The sequence below is a fragment of the Pleurodeles waltl genome, chromosome 5 (assembly GCF_031143425.1).
Source record: "Pleurodeles waltl isolate 20211129_DDA chromosome 5, aPleWal1.hap1.20221129, whole genome shotgun sequence".
In the NCBI taxonomy this organism is placed as follows: domain Eukaryota; kingdom Metazoa; phylum Chordata; class Amphibia; order Caudata; family Salamandridae; genus Pleurodeles; species Pleurodeles waltl.
The window spans coordinates 883,981,939-883,999,271 of NC_090444.1; the positions used below are offsets into that span (position 1 = coordinate 883,981,939).

The 17,333-nt window shown below is 47.0% G+C and overlaps 1 protein-coding gene across 1 annotated transcript in view; it reads left to right on the top strand.

Moving 5' to 3' along the window:
- Positions 1 to 17,333, top strand: part of NUP133 (nucleoporin 133) — a 942,256-nt gene that overhangs the window by 839,775 nt on the left and 85,148 nt on the right. Inside the window, exon 25 of the mRNA XM_069234985.1 lies at positions 15,796 to 15,884. Within this exon, the coding sequence (XP_069091086.1) occupies positions 15,796 to 15,884 (89 nt within the window). The remainder of the gene's footprint in view (positions 1 to 15,795; positions 15,885 to 17,333) is intronic.

The window sequence follows — 17,333 nt, forward strand, 5'->3', positions numbered from 1 at the left end:
TTAGGTCTATTATTCTTCAGAGAGGTGAGTCCAGGATAATCTGATAGAGACTTCTAGATGCAGATTCCTTACCTCTGAATTTCCCCAGGCGTCAGTCTGGATCCGGAGGTTTTTCTTAGAGCAGTACCTCTGCGTGTCGTCAACTCCGCGGGTGGTTTGTGTCGTGGTCGCTGTGATGACGTTGCGGTCGTATATAGGCGCCACTCCGGTGCGCTGATGTCAGTGCTTTTCTTTCCGGGCCAGCCTACATGCAGATCCGGAGAAGAGCTACCTCAGTCACTTTTTGACTACAACAACATTTTTGTAGAATTCTTTTTGACGAGGTCGTGGCTGCGTCGAGGCATGTCCTGGAAGAGGGGCTTTTGTGAATAGGACTATTGGCTGCCGCCATCGGCGTGCGCCGACAGACCCAAAATTCCTCACCCAACACCCCATGCCTGAGAGCCTTGTCATCCAGGCTTCATCTTCATTGGGTGCATTCCCTGCCGCACCCAGGAAAGCGAATCAAAAAGACTGGGCATCTTGGGGAAGAAGTTGTTTTCTTTCAACAGTCTAGCGTTGTGGTCCGTGAACACTGCATGCCTTTTGGGCCACTATTCCCATACTATCTGGGATACGGTCGCACAAGTGCTGCTTAGAGTTCTGGAGGAGGCCCGGACTGTCCTTTCTCAAGCTGTGACAGATGGGAGGGACACAGCAAAGTTCATGATTCATTGTGGACAGTTGCATTGACGGTGGAAGTGAGACACCACGCCTGGCTGAGAACATCTGGCTTCTCATGGGATGTCCAGCAATCTGATGGACATGCCCTTTGATGGCACACGTCTCTTTGGAGACGAGGCAGACTTAGCCCTCGATCACTTCAAGGATTGCCGAGCCACGGCCTGTTCCCTTGGCCTTGGGCCTGCTCCTACACCCCAGCAGTCTGTCTTTTGTTCATTTCGTGGCTACGGAAGGGGAACCCAACCGCATTCTTTCCCCCCTGGCCATTGACCTGCGGATGCTGTACAGCCCCTGCATGGCCATGGACGTGGGATCCCACTCCCCCAGGGATCAGGGAGCCAGCAGGTCGGCCAGTCCAACCCCGCCCCCTCCTCAGCCTCCAAACCTTCCTAGTATGCGAGTACACCAGGAACCAGTTAGTGCCATGATTCGCCATCATCTGCCCCAATGGCAATCCCTTACCTCAGACAGATGGGTTCTCCAGATTGTCCGAAGGGGCTACTCCCTCCCCTTTGAGACACCTCCTCCAGACATGCCACCTTCATACAATCGCATATCGGAGGATCATATGAAACTTCTCTGCGAGGAAGTCCAAGCCCTTTTGGCCAAAGGAGCTATAGAGAGAGTTCCGCTGAGAGAAGTAGGTTGTGATTTCTATTCTCGCTACTTTCTGGTGCCGAAAAAGGACAAGGGTCTTCTTCCTATGTTAGATCTTCGGTCCCTCAACCTCTTCCTCAAGAAGAGGTTGTTCAAAATGTTGACTTTAGGTCAGGTCCTATCTGCCCTGGACCCCGGAGACTGGATGGTAGCGTTGGACTTGCAAGACGCATACTTCCACATCCCCATCTTACAGGCCCACAGACACTACCTACGATTCATGGTAGGTCACAAGCACTTTCAGTTCACCATGCTCCCTTTTGGCCTTACCAGTACCCTTCGGGTGTTCATGAAAGTGATGGTAGTGGTGGCAGCTCATCTGCGCAGGTAAGGGGGTTCCAGTCTTCCTGTACCTCAACGATTGGTAGTTGAAGACAAACTCGCCCCAGACAGTAGTGTCCAGACTACGAAGAACCTTGTGCATTCGCTGGGGTTCACTATCAATACGCCGAAGTCACACCTGATTCCTTCTCAGACTCATCCCTCCATCGGAGGTGTTCTGGATACAGTGCAGTTTCGGGCACATCCTCCCGAAAAGCGAGTCCAGGATATTCAGGCTATGATACAGAGGTTTCAGCCTCTATCCTGGATATCGATAAGAATGACTGTGAGGCTGCTGGGCTTCATGGCCTCCTGCATCCTGCTAGTTCAAAACCCCAGATAGCATATGCGGGCTCTGCAGTGGGAACTGAAGTTCCAGTGGGCACAGCATCAGGAGAATCTCTCCAACAAGGTCCAGATCCCGGAAGGAACTGCGAGAGACCTGCAGTGGTGGTTAATAAATCACAATTGGGTCAAAGGCAGATCCCTCTCCTTTCCCCAAACAGATTTTACAGTAGTGACAGCTGTGTCACTCCTGGGATGGGGCAGCACCATGGGAGAGGCAGAGGTCAGAGGCCTCTGGTCTCCGGCGGAAACCGGGCTTCATATCAATCTTCTGGAGCTCCGAGCGATTCGACTAGCATTAAAAGCATTCCTTATCTCTCAAAGGGAAAACAATGCAGGTGTTCACAGACAAAACCAATGCCGTATGGTACTGCAACAAACAAGGCGGAGTGTGGTTGTGGACCCTTTGTCAAGAGGCTCTTTGCCTCTGGACTTGGCTGAAACATCAGGGCATTTCCCTGGTGGTTCAATACCTTGCGGGCTCTTTGAATGCCAGGGTAGACGAACTCAGCCGACGATGCGTGGTCAATCACAAATGGCATCTCCATCTGGAGGTGGCGCAAGGTCGGCGGCACTCGCTCGCTGACACTTCATCACGAGTGGAATTCATGCCTCCTGAACGCCTTTCTGCCCATACCACTTCTGCCCAGAGTTCTGAAGATCAGGCAAGACCGGGCCCAAGTAGTCCTGGTGGCTCCGGACTGGGCGCAAAGAGTTTAGTATCCTGAGGTGTTGAGTATGGCCATAGCTCCTCCGATCAGACTGCCTCTTCGGGAGGATCTTCTATCGCAGCAGCAGGGGAGGGTCATCCACCCGAACCTGTCCACCCTCCACCTCCTTGCGTAGAGATTGAGCGGCGACAGTTTACATCTTTTGACCTGCCACCGGAAGTCTGTAATGTTATCTTGGCAGCCAGGTGTCCCTCAACCAAAACCGTTTACGCCTGTTGTTGGAAGAAATTTGTGTCATGGTGCATCGACAAATCTGTTGATCCTCTATCTGCTCCTCTCGCTCAGGTCCTCCTCTATTCTTTCCCTTGCCCAACAGGGCTCAACCCTGGGCACTCAAGGGATTTCTCTCTACTATCTCTGCTTTCTTGAGGTTACCAGATCAACCTTCTTTATCCAAATCTTCCAATATTGGGAGGTTTGTTAAATGCCTCACACATCTTTTTCCTCTTACCCCATTCATCATGTCCCAAAGGGATCTGAACCTAGTTTTAACAAACCTTGTGTGCCCCGTTTGAGCCGCTTCACAACTGCCCTTTACGGCTCTTAACCAACAAGACTGTTCTTAGTTGCCATCACCTCTACCTGCACAGTAAGTGAGCTCAAGACTCATCTAAACCACCTTTCCTGGCAATACATCCTGGCAAAGTGGCACTTCGCACAAGTGCTTCTTTTCTACCTAAAGTAGTGACACCCTTCCATGTTGGGCAGTCCATCGCCTTGCCTACCTTTTATGCACCCCCACATCCCTCACATGAAGAGGAGAGACTTCACCGTCTGGCCCCAAAAGAGCGTTGGCGTTCTACCTTGATTTTACCAAAGACTTCTGGGTGGACCATCAACTCTTTGTGGGATATGTGGGTGCAAAGAAGGGGGAGGCGGTGCAGAAGAGGACCATTTCTAGATTGGTGTCAGGAGATTACCCATTAAATCAAACTTCCACAGGAGCAGATGCGTTTTACCGAACTCCCTCCAACAGATGCATGCTCAGACTTTGCTGATTATCTGAACCCTGCATCCACTAGGGGGAAAGGGGAATGGGAATAGAAAAAGAGAAACCGCCTCTAGATCCAGTTCCAGCCTGTTTCCCACCTGAAGATATGATATTCAATGTGTGCTTCTGTAACCTGCACCTTTCTTCTTATTGGGATTTCTTTAAAGGAAGGACCTGCAGTCGGGTGATAAGAGCATAGATAAGTACATTTCTACTGCGCATTCAATTCTTCAGCCATTCACATTCACCCAGTTCTATCGTTCTCCTAACCTGGATCTTTTGAGAGACTAGCCTCTAAGAGAACCATGTTAACTTAATATCTTCTTTCCTCCAGGAGTCCGAGGTATCCAAGGTTCTCTGGAGAACAGTTCAAAGGTCCACAAGTATATGATCTACTAATGTATTTTACAAGAAACAAAAACTACTTCTTCAGGTTCAGTTTTCTCAATCACAGTCTCTAGGGATTAGTCTGAGCACTGAGGTTTGTCTATAAGACTGGAAAGTCTGCAAGGCAAGGAGTTTTTGAATGCATATGTAAATATATATATATATATATATATATATATATATATATATATATATATATATATATATATATATATATATATATATTGGCAAGTCTGGAAATCATACAAAAGGATTCCTTCCTGCAATTGCTTAAAGTTCTGTTAAGCCAAAACAAATTCTACTCAAAGCCGATAGCCAGTTGTTGGAAGAAGGAAGAAATTCAGCTTCTCCAGAAGTGAAAAAGTTGCTGGTGTGCACACCGTAACAAGAAAAAGAATGAATTACTGAAAACTGGAAGAATTCTCTGTTAAATGAAGTCCCTCAGGAACACTGCTCATTCTCCTCAGGATGCCAGTTGAAGGGCACAGCTCCCAAAGAGAAACAGCTGGCGAAAAGCTTCAGCACAAGACTAAGGCAGAAACACTAGAGCGCTGACCTCACAAAGAATTGCGGCCACCATCTTGAGTGGCAGTCAAACCTGAAAAAAATAGTTCTAAAAACAGCCTCCGCAAGAGCCACCAGTAGTAAGGACGCCGCTGCAACCAACGTGGGTACAAGGAAAATTGTAATAGTTTCTGCTCAGGTAAGAACTTAACAATACTGGGAATAGTTTTCCTGGCAATGGGTGCTCTTATGCATCAACATGTGCTTTGCTCTGGCTAAGAAGCAACCTCCTGAAGGTTTGCGTGCCCACTCCACCAGAGCTACTACTGCTACCATAGTGCTAGCAGGGGGCGTTCCAGTCCTGGATATCCATCAGGCAGCAACATGGGCATCTCTGCACACTTTTACTAAACACTGCTGCCTGGACAGACCGGTCAGAAGGGATGGCTACTTTGGCTGTTCAGTCCTGTAGGACTTCTTGGTGTGATCTTGGTTCGCAGCCCACCACCGGCGGTGGTATTGCTCGGATATCTATTCAAAGGTAAGGAATCTGCAGCTAGAAGTCTCTATCAGATGCACACGTTACTTAACTTCGGTAACAATATATTTGATAGAGACATATTCTAGTTGCAGATTTCTTACTGACCCCCCATCCTCCCTGCACTGCGAACTGATTTCTAGGGACAGGAACTTTCCTTTAAGGGCCCTAGTTTTGGCGCACCACTCTGTGTTCTTCATGGCTCCGCGCTACTGGTGTGGAAAGTTGTGAAAAGAAACTGACGTCAGCGTGCCGGGGTGGCGCCTATATATATATATATATATATATATTACCACAATGTCATCTTGGCGACAAGGATGCCCGTGGAATTGACCGACGCCACATGACAGCGTGCAGTGGTACTGCTCGAAGAAAAATCTCCAGATCCAGACTGACGCCTGGGGAAATTCAAAGGTAAGGAATCTGCGACTTGAATATGTCTCTGCCAGATATATCGTTACCGAAGGTAAGTAACTTGTACTTCAGGCTGTGATTCTGATGTTTTAGCCTCTGTCCTGGATTTCGGTGAGATAGACTCTGAGGCTTCTGGGCCTGTTTGCTTCCTGCACCCGGCTGGTAACATGCTCTCTGCCATTTACCGGCTTTGCAATGGTACCTCAAGTCCCAGTGGGGTGCAGCATCGGGGAATTCTCTCCGACCTGGTCCAAATATCGGACGGAACTGCAAAAGATCTGCAGTGGTAGCTGACCGATTGGGTCAGTGGCAGACACCTCTCCCTTCCGCAATAAAAGCAGACTGTACTAACAGCTGCACCACTCCTGGGTTGGGAAGGTTATCTAGGAGAGAGCACAGAGTCTCTTCTCCACACCAACCTGCGATTCGCCTGCCATTGAAAGCCTTTTTTTTGTTTATCAATAGAAGGCTGATTCATGTGTTAAGCCAACACCACTGTTGTGTGGTATTGCAACAAACAGGGCGGGTGGGGTTGGAGACTCTGTGAAGATGCCCTGCATCTCTGGACATGGCTTGAATGTCAGAACATATTCCTGGTGGTTCAGCAATTGGCTGGTTCTTTAAACACCAGAATAAACTAACTCACATGTCGATACCTAGCGGATCACGAATGACGTCTCCATATGGAGATGGTGCAAGATCTCTTCAACTGTGGTTAGATCTATTTGCCACCACTGAGAATGCGCAAAGTCAGCACTTCTGCGCACAGGAGATTCCAAGGTGACTCTCGCTTGGAGACACTTTCCGTCTCAAGTGAAGCTTAGGCCTCCTGTACGCCTTTCCATCAAAACCACTCCTAGCCAGAGTTCTCAAGAAGATCAGGAAAAATCTGTCCCATGTAATTCTTGTTGCTCTGGATTGGGCATGGAGATTTTGGTATCGCAAACTCCTGAGGATGAGCATTGGTCCTCTGATTAGGCTGCACCTTCCAGAGGATAGGGTCCTGCACCTGAACCTATGCACACTCCACCTTCATGCATGGAGATTGAACAGCTGCAGTTGACAGTGTTTGACCTTCCACCTAAAGTCTGAAATGTCGTCTTGGCAGCCAGGTGTCCCCCACCAAGACGGTGTACGCCTGCCGCTGGTCAAGATGGTGGCATGGGGTGCAGTAAAACAGGTTGACCCCCTTTCTATGGTCCTTCTGTTTATAATTTCTCTTACCCAGTAGGGCTCTGCATTGGGCACCTTAAAAGGCTGTCTTCCTGCCATCTCAGCATGTCTGCAGTTGACTGATCAACCAACCCTTTTCAAGTACCCTATTGTATGTAGGTGTCTGTAAGGTCTCCAACACTTGTTCCCACCTTCACCTGTCATCATGTCTCAGTGGGACCTAAATTGAGTTCTGACTTTTCTGATGTTCACTTCTTTTGAGCTGCAAAACAAGTGTCCTATCAGGCCCCTGACAGTCAAGATGGCCTTTCTAGTGGTAATAACATCTGCCCGAGGGGCAGTGAGCTCCAGGCTTTGTCATCTAAGCCTCTACTTCAACATCTTCCCAGACAAACCTGCTTACCTGCTTGTCTTCACACTAGAGCTTTCTTCCTACCAAAAGTGGTCACTCCCTTTCATGTAGAACAGCATTCACCCTGCCTACGTTTTACACTCCACCTCATCTCTCTAAGAAAGAGGAGCGACATCACTGTCTGAACCCAAAAAGAGAGTTGTTCTACCTTGATCGAGTAAAAGCATTCCGGGTTGATGAACAACTCTTCGAGGGGTAGGACGGAGCCCAAAAAGGGAAAGCGATACAGAAATGCTCCATCTTTCAGTGTATCATTCTTTGTATACAAATCTGGTACTTATTGACCAAGAAGCAACCCCCTAAGGGTTTGCAAGTTTTTTTCCACAAAAGCCAAGGCTTCAACCACTGTGTGAGCATGCAGAGTTCTGGTCCTGGATATATGCCAGATGGTAACGTGGCCATCTTTACACATGTTTACCAAGCACTTCTGCCTGTACAGTCAGGTCCATAGGGGCGGGAAATTTGCTCACTCTGTCCTGCAGGACTTAGTCTAGTGTTATATTGTTTTGCATACCCTCCTCTGCGGAGCTATTGCTTGGGTATCTATTCTAAAGTAAGGGATCTGTGGCTAGAAGTCACTATCAGATGAACAAGTTACTTAACTTCGGCAGTCCCTTATCTCGTACAGATTCTAGCTGCAGATTTCTTGCCGACCCACCTATCTTCCCCACAAACGGATTTATAGACTTAGGGCTTTTTTTTCCTTTCAGGGCACTAGTCTTTACACACCATGGGTCAGTACCCTTTGTGGCTCTATGCTTTGTAGTGAGGCCGTATTGGACCTAAGTTGGTTCCCCATTTTTAGCTTTGTTTTTGTATTTCATATTTTACTTGCGTTAGCTGCAGTGCGTACAGTTACATTTTACACTCTTTGCTTACATATTATTCTAGGAATATATTATATGAGTTGCTTGTTTTAGTTAGCTTTTTCTCAACATAGAATCAGTACATTCTGTCCAAGGCTAGGAACACATTACACAATACTCTAACGCTTGTGTTGCTTTTTCAGAGACAGCTTCTAATACTTAGATATATCGCTGCATCAGAGCTATGCCTCTAACACAGTGTTGCTTTGATTATATAAAGAATCCACTGACCCGAAAGGGCAGAGGGGCACTCCAGTTTCAACCATCCTGGGGTGAATGCTGTTCGTCATGCAGCTCGTCTTATGCTAATCTACCATCTTCCAGAAAGGACTGCCTTCAGACAACAGGCTGACTCAACGCTGGTCCACAAGTATGGGGGGCTACGGCCGACCTCTTAGATCGAGCAGAGGGTACACACTCTATGCTCTCATTATAGACTTAGGCTGATGTAGGAACATCTAGAAATCATTTACCATGGTTGGTTTGTTAATTCTCTTTGCCATGTTCGTAATGCTGTATAATTTGCTTTGTTTCATTTGCCCAGTAATCACAGCTTATTATCTCTATGCAAGACTACGACTGTCAATAAATGTATTGAAAACTTGTCTTGTACCTTTCTTGTGTGCCTGGGCATACAATGAAAAGGTGAGATCTGTTTCCACTACTACCTTGGGAGTCAGAGTGTCATGTAAGGCTAGGGGCATAGGTGTGGCACTGTGAGATACCCACTAATTGAGACCACAGCTCCTGATGGTGTGGACTGACGTAGTCGCCCACATTCTGAAGTTCTGTCGTCCTAATATGCAGTCCTATTAACTTAGTAGCAACTGTGAGAAGCGGGCCTGGTTTGTAGTGGGTACCAGAGGTACTTGCACCTTATACCAGATCCAGGGATCCACCTTAGTGAAATGTAGGCAGTCTCTAGCAGCTTAGGCTGTCTAGGGGTAGCTGTAGCAGAGCAGCCAAGGCTGAACTAGGAGACATGCAAAGCTCTTGCAATACCACTATAGTCACACAGTACTTTTACACAATAAAAGACCATATTCAGTGTTACCAAAAATGAAGGTACTTTATTTTAGTGACACAAGGCCAAAGATATCTTAGAGGAAATACTCCTTCTGGAAATAAGTATTATACACTAGTAACCAAAATCAGGTAAGTAAACAGTCGTAGAATAGTGCAAACAGTAGAAAATACCCTAGATTGCAGTGGGCCTGGGGGCAACACAAACTATATGCTAAAATAGTGGAATGTGAAAGTCGATTCCCCCCTAGGCAAGCGTAGTGTGTGTAGTGGGGCGCAGGGAGTGTAAGAAAACACCAGAGGTAAGTAAAGTACCCCACCCCAGAGCCCAGGAAAACAGAAGTAAAGTACAGCAAGCTTCCTCGGAACACACAACAAGTCGTGGTGAAGGATTATACAAGAACCAAGCAAGACTGCAAGAAACCAGTGGTGGATTCCTGGACCTCAAAACCTGTGGAGAGAGGAGACCAAGTCCAGAAGTCGATGAATAGCTCAGGAAGAACAGGAGCCCCTGCAAACTCTGGAACAAGGTGCAAAAGTGGATTCTCCAGTTGGAAGAAAAGTACACAAATGCACCATAGAAGATAGCTGCGGGTTCCAGCTAGGTGCAAGAGATGTCCATGTTGAGTTGTTCGATGCAGGCTGTTTGTGTTGCTGGATTCCGCCAATAAGCCTTGGTTCACGCAAGAGTGTTTTGCGTCAAGAACTGCCTGGACCCAGAAGGGACCTGGCGGTCCCAACTTAGACTGAGGAGACAGAGGGGGCTCTCAGCACTTCAGAGAGCCCTCAGAAGACCAGGAAGCACACACTGGAGTCCCAGGACATGGGGACAAAGGAGTTGCAAAGTGCAGCACTACACAAAGGGATCCCACTCCCCCGGAGAACAACTTGGGGAGCTGAGTGTCGCAGGATGGCGTGCTGGGGACCTGAGCTACGCTGTGCACGAAGAACTCCTGGAAGAAGTGCACAGAAGCCCAAGAAGCTGCAGAGGACGTGATGCACAGGGGTACTGTCTGGCACGGGGAGGAAAGCCCTTACCTCCACCAAATTTGGACAGCTGGACCTTCGGACAGTCATAATCACTTCAGTCCACCAACTGTGTTCCAGGGATCAGGCTTGTTGACAGAAGAGGAGTCCCAGAGTATCGGCCGTCGTTGCAGAGAGGTGCCTGCTGAGGCAGGGAAGTGACTCCGTCACTCCACAGGAGATTCCTTTGGTTCTTCTGGGGCAGGGTGAAGACAGGCAGTCCTCAGAGTGTGCACAACCTGGAAACTGTTGCAGTTGCTGGCTGGAGCTGAAGTTGCAGGTCACAGTATCCTTGCTGGATACTTTGTTGCAGTTACAGTGGTTCCTGGAGCAGTCTGCAGTTGATCCAACGATCAGAAGCTGAAGCAGAGGTTGCAGAGGAGTTCTGGTGAATCTTGCAAACCGAATCTGAAGAAACACCCAGAGGAGAGACCCTAAATAGCCGTGAGAGGGGTACTGGCTACCTACCCAGGTATGCACCTATCAGGAGGGGTCTCTGACGTCACCTGCTGGCACTGGCCACTCAGATTCTCCCAGCGGGTCCCCACACCTTGGAGTCCAAGATGGCTAACTTCAGGGACACTCTGGAGGAGTTCTGGGCACCACCCCTCAGGTGGTGAAGGACAGGAGAGTGGTCACTCCCCTTTCCTTTGTTCAGTTTCGCGCCAGAACAGGGACTGCAGTTTGTGCCCTTCAAAGCATTTCCAGAGGCTCTGGGAGGATATCCCTTCCATGCCTGTAAATCTGTTTCCAATGGGAGTGGGTGTAACACCCCTCTCCTAAAGGACATGCATTGTTCTGCCTACCTGGGATTAAGCTACTCGATCCCCAAGAGGGCAGAAACCTGTCTGTGAAGTGGCAGCAGCTGGGGCTGCAATGGAAACCTCAGAGAGCTGGTTTGGCAGTACTGGGAGTCCATGGTGGAGCCCGCAGGGTGCATGTAATTGGCCTCCCAGTACAATATTTGGATTGGGGTTCAATTTTACAATCTTGGACACCTTACATGGCCATATTCGGAGTTACCATTGTGAAGCTACATATATATATATATATTGACATATATGTAGTGCACTCTTTTATAATGGTGTCCCCGCACTCAAACGGTCTGGGAATTTGGTCCTGGACAAAGTGGGGGCACCTTTGCTAGTGCAAGGGTGCCCTCACACACAGTAACTTTGCACCTAGCCTTCAGTAACAGAAGGTTAAACATATAGGTGACTTATAAGTTACATGGTGCAGTGAAAATGGCTGTGAAATAGTGTCTGCACTATTTCACTCAGGCTGCAGTGGCAGTCCTGAAAGAGTGTTTGTATGAGCTACTTATGGGTAGCAAAAGAAATGCTGAAGCCCATAAGGATCTCCTGGAACCCCAATTCCCTGGGTGCCTAGGTACCATATAATAGGGACTTATAAGGGGGATCAAGTGTGCCAATCAGAATTGGAATATGGAGTCACTAAACTATAGTGACAAATGTGGTAAACAGAGAGAGCATAAGCACTAGAGTTCTGGTTAGCAGAACTCCAGTGACAGTCAAGCATACTGACAACACATCTAGGCCACAAACCATGAGCACTGGGGTCCTGACTAGCAGGATCCCAGTGAGACAGTAAAAACACAATGACAAACAGGCAGAAATTTGGGGTAACATGCCAAGAAAGATGGTACTTTCCTACAGGAACCATTATGACCGCTTCTGGCGTGGAAAGTACGGAAAAGAAACTGACATCAGCGTGCTGGGGTGTCACATATATAGGCACCCCACATGTCACTTTCGGCAAGGATGATGCCGCAATGTGAAGCTGAACAACGCCACCTACCGACACTCAGAGGTACAGCTCATGAAAAAAAATCCAGATCCATTGTGACACTTGTGAATAATTCTAAGGCAAGGATTCTGCAGCTAAATAGTCTTTACCAGATAAGACCTTACCAAAAGTAAGTAATTTGTTCTTCTCGCCTCCTTTCTTCTATCTTTAGAATCCTGTTTTCTTTTTTTGTTTGAATATTTGAGATTTTAGGGGGGGTATCCCAATTTGTGTCCCAGTTTGTATACTGCATCCTTATCATCTACTGGTCATGCCTATACAAATATCATTCATATGTACATCCTGACTTAGTCATCTAGCCCCACTATGCCATACAATTATTGCTGTTGTGTTGATATGAAATTAAAAAAGAAATTGTGTCCAAGATTACAATTGTGAGTGCCTTTCCCGCATAGTGTTTGCCATGCCCCACTTTGACCTGATAAACAGGGGCAGTCCAGTAACACTGGGAACCTAGGTCAATGAAACTCATAAACCTACAGTGGTCTTAATGGTATAAATGAAGCATATTAGAAATGCAGTTTGTGATTAAAAAACAATGTCAGGTCGTGGAACCCAAGGGTGGATTCCGGAAAAGAAGAACCTGAAAAACAAGGGGGCAGTGTCCAGACCACTCAGAGGTGTCAGGCAATGCAGGTATGCAATGCCCAACCTTCTTGGGGAGAGGTTCCTGCAGGTCAGTGAAGAAAGAAGTGCAGCTGAGGAGTCCAGGTGATGGAGAAAGATCCTTGGTGTCACCCACGAGCTGTCCCACCTCGGTCTCCGGAGTGCAGAGGGTTCAGTGGTCAGCCGAGCCAACAATGAGCCTTGGCAAAAGCAGGAAGAAGCTGCAGGGATGTTTTCAGGATTTTGAGGACCAGCAAGGTCATAGCGACTCAACCATGGGAGAGGAGGCAGGGCTGGCCCTCAAGTTGCAGGAGGGCCAGCAAGAATCATTGAAGCCCCCACTGGCAGCAGGCACAGGGAGTTGCAGGGAGGACTCAGCAGCAAAGGAGGAGTCCCACGCCACAGGAATTGCAGGGTGAATGCTGATCTTGGAGTGGCAGAGTGCTGGAGGCTGTGACTTCTTGGTGCTTGAAGGGCTTCTGGAGGAAGCATCATCCAGCCTTGGTAACAACAACGGACGCGGTCCACAGGAGTTCCGTCCCAGTAGCTACACCAAAGTCCCACTGTCTCCCGATTTGGATAGAAAACAAGTTGGACCTGGAGAGGACCATAGAACCATCACTGGTGTAGCAGAGCCTTTCCATGTACGTGGGACAGCAGGATCCACCAGCCGGTCATTGAGGTGCCTGCGGATGCAGGGGAGTGACTCCTTCACTCCAAGGGAGATTCCTTCTTGCTTCCTGATGCAAATAGAGTCCTTGTGACCCTGGAGGATGCACAGCCACTGCTGTTGCAGACATCTTGCAGCAGCTGGAGAAACAATGTTGCAGTAGGAGCCCTCCCAACCGGATATTCTTGTTTCAGTTCCTAAGGCAGACCAGCAGCGGTTCCGGAGGCAAGGTTGCAGAAGTGCAGAGGGTTCCTTGTAGCGTCTTGTTCGACAAAGGTGGGGACCCACTCTCAGGGGAGCCCTTAAGAACCTCTAACAATGGGGTTGGACAGTATCTGCAGTGGCCCACCTATCAGAGGGGTCAGGGAAATCACCAAGCTGGCCTAACAAGTCAGTTGCTCCCAGGGGGCCTCTGCACATCTTATTTTCAAGATGGCAGAATCAAGTGGCCAACTGGTAGAGCTCTGCGCTCCTCCCTAGGGGAGGAGTTGGACAGGGGGGTGGTCACTCCCCTGTCCTTTCTTTGGTTTCACGCCAGAACAGCAACCGGGGGTTCCTGCACCGGTGCAAACCGGTTTATGCAAGGAGGGCACCATAAATGCCCTTCACAACTGTCTGGTATTTCTGGGAGGCTACCCCAGCCCAGAGACACCTAGTTCTAAAGGAGAGGAAGACACACCTCCTTCCTACAGGAAACCCTTTGTTTTGCCTTCCCCTGTTCTAGTTAGGCTCAGCAGCAAGGGGGCAGAACAGTGTCTGGAGTCGGCAGCAGCACGGGCTGGCATGCAGACCTTGCAAAGCTATACAGGTAGATCTGGGGGATCCTCTAAGAAACCCTCAGATTACATGATATGCACCTAACACTGGAATTGGTGTAGTTGCATGATTCCAGCATGTTTGATACCAAACATGCCTAGGTTTGGTGAAGCCATTATGTGGTTGGACTACTCGTGTTGACCAGTGTCCACTACAAGTATGTCCACATGAACATCTGGGAACTGGAGGAGCAGGATGGGTTTGAACAAAACGGGATACCGCAACATCCTCATGACAAATATTTAAATATCTTTTTCTTCCTTGAAAAAATTATAAGACATTGCCAATTTTATCCACTCTCCCTTCATAGTATAAGAGCACCTTTTGTTGACCCATATCAGAACAGCTCATAACTGCATCTTGCGCTTTTTGAAGGCTGAGTTTGTAGAACCTAGCACTGGGTTATGTGGCGGGGACAAGATGCTCGAGTACGGGGCAAGTGCATGCTACTACATCTAGAAGTGTCTTTTGTTTGTGTCATCAGAACAAAATAAACCTGGTAACTTATACGATTTTACATTTTCACTTAAATGTTTCTAAAGGCTAATTGACTTCCTGCTCATACCGAGAGGTTATGCAGCAGCTTTGTCTAATTGGATTATTTAAAAAAAAAACTATTTTCATATGTGCTAACCTGCACATCTTGAATTCATTAAAACCTCTACATGACAACATATATTTTTGAATGTTAAAGCTTTGTTCCTGGTGATCATTACAAGAGATGGTAGTGCTGAGTACATTAGTCTGTGGATATATGGTCTTCTTTGAGAACAAGGTTACATCGACAGAAGTTGCCGTTTGTGCCCAAGGTTTTGTGCAGTTTAAGTTTTCATCTGTGTTCCTTCCACTTCAGCCAACTAAGTAGAAATGGCAGTGCAAGCAAGGTCATAGGAATTAGAAACTACCTATCAAGAACAGGTCAGTACTGCATGGTGAGGCAACTGAGCTACGAAGGGCGTCTAGTTACTTAACAGATAGAAGACTGCTGGATTGTCACTTGCCTGAAAACGTGACCCGAAGCAGCAAGCAAGAGAGTACATGAGGCAACATCACAGCTTATACAGGGGTGAGCTAGTGCTCCTGTTCTACGGGAGATTTTTTGGAAACATTTGGTCTTCTGCATATAGTTTTGCTAATCATTACTTATCTAAATTCTTGATGTTGCCCTAGTTTGGTAGATCTTTTGCCCAATATGCATTGTTGTAGTGTTCTTTTGTGATATCCAAGGTTTCTCCAAGTAAATTTCTTAGACAGTCCTCGGGAAGTATTTCAAAGTTAAGGATGTGTATAGGATGTAGTATCTGTTAGTAGGTAAAGATTTATACCTTCGACAACAGAGGCTATAAGAATCTACAGATTCTTAATCCCCCACTCACCACCCTTCATACCCCTTCAAATATTCTTTGGCTGGAAGTATCTGGGTATCTGGGAATCCAGGGGCGTGGATGCAGCAGCGCTGTTTTTTGTCCCGTCTGCCTAGCACCAGTACGACACCCAACCAAACAAGTGGCACTGAGACATTGTCCATCAGAACTAACATTACTGAAATGTATTTTTTCTTGTATGTTCTTCACTTCCAAATTGCAATGCACATAAACTATTTTGATTTATTGGTTATGACAGATAAAACATTTTCTTAAATTTACCTGAAGTTTATTCGACAGAAATGTGCGTTTTGGAATGCTTTTTGGGGGATCTACATTAGAAGAATCAGTTAGTTTCCGTGGACGGCAAGTTTTATTAAATCATGTCGCCTTTTTTGCAGCTGGGCCAATTCAGAAGATAATGATGATCCAATTGAATCTTCAAAAGATACAGTATTTGTGAAAATCATGCACAAATTATTGAATGCAGGCAAGTATTTTTAACCATTATAGATGATATCAAGCACATTTTATGAATGTGCCATGGACGTTTAAATAGTCAAGTGAAATGTACAAACTGCAACATCTAGCCTGCCTATTTTCGTACCTGTCAAAGCAACCGCAGACCCTACTCTGAATCGGGCAGAAATCTGACTTTTGCCAGCCTATTAATAGATATACACCTGTATTCTATGTTATTTAATACATTTACCATATTTCCTCCACTAGGATGCGTTGTGCCATAAGCAATGGATGAAGCTTATATAAATTAACACAAACAGTTGCATGTGTTCAGGGGATTGTCAAACATGTAAAGTATTCCCTGGAATGACATTCTCACAGTACAAGCTAATCCAGTGAGGCAGAGTTTAAAACCAAGTGACACATTCTCTACCCCTGCAACAGCCCTAAAAGACCTGGATGGCTATAATACTTTAATAACGGAACTTTAAAAGTTGAAAGAATCAGAAATAGAGCATTCTATCCATCTAGTAAATCACGATACATGAAAATGTTTAATTATTTTTATTGTGGCACACAGCATCCAAATCTTTTCATTGTATATAGTTAATGTAAAACCCTTGCAATATAAAATTATAAAAACATAGAGGTAAAAAACATGAATGCATTAAGATCGTTTGCTGAATGAATCATGGCAAATATTGGGTACAAGATTAGAAACGAAGCCTGTTAATATGAAGATGCAGACAAAAGTACAAAACACAGGGGGTCATTCCAACCCTGGCGGTCGGTGATAAAGCGGCGGCCAACCCGCCAACAGGCAGGCGGTCAAAAAAATGGAATTCTGACCCTGGCGGGAACCGCCAACACAGCCCGCCACTTTAACACTCCGACCGCCACGGCGGGACAGACAAACAGCGCGGCGGTCACCGCCAACAGGCAGGCGGCAGACAATGTACTGCCCACAGTATCACAACTCACCAATCCGCCACCTTTTCCGGGGCGGGAGCCCCGCCGATAAAAACACGGCAGAAACAGACTACGAACGGGAAAACGCTCGCCTCTATACACTCCACGAGGATGGAGGACAGCATGGAACCCGAATTAAACATCCTACCAGCTCTTGTCTACCTGCTCATCTACCACGAGTACGAACTCCGGCGCAGACGACAACGGTGAGTACTGCCCCTACGACACAGGGGAGGGGGGACGAGAAAAGGTTACGTGCACACACATACGCTACACACACACCCACCCACCCCCCCCCCCAACTATCTACACACCAATGCAGAGCAACAACTCAGAGTGACACCCCCCAAGCCCCCCTGAAAAATGCAAAGACATAATAAAAATGTCAATTTAAATTTATGTATAAATTAGGTTCATTGAAGTCATGAATAATTATCCTTATGAAATATCAAAGCAAAAATTATGAACAGTGCGAAAGCTATGTACATAGTCAATAAGTCCTGCTCAG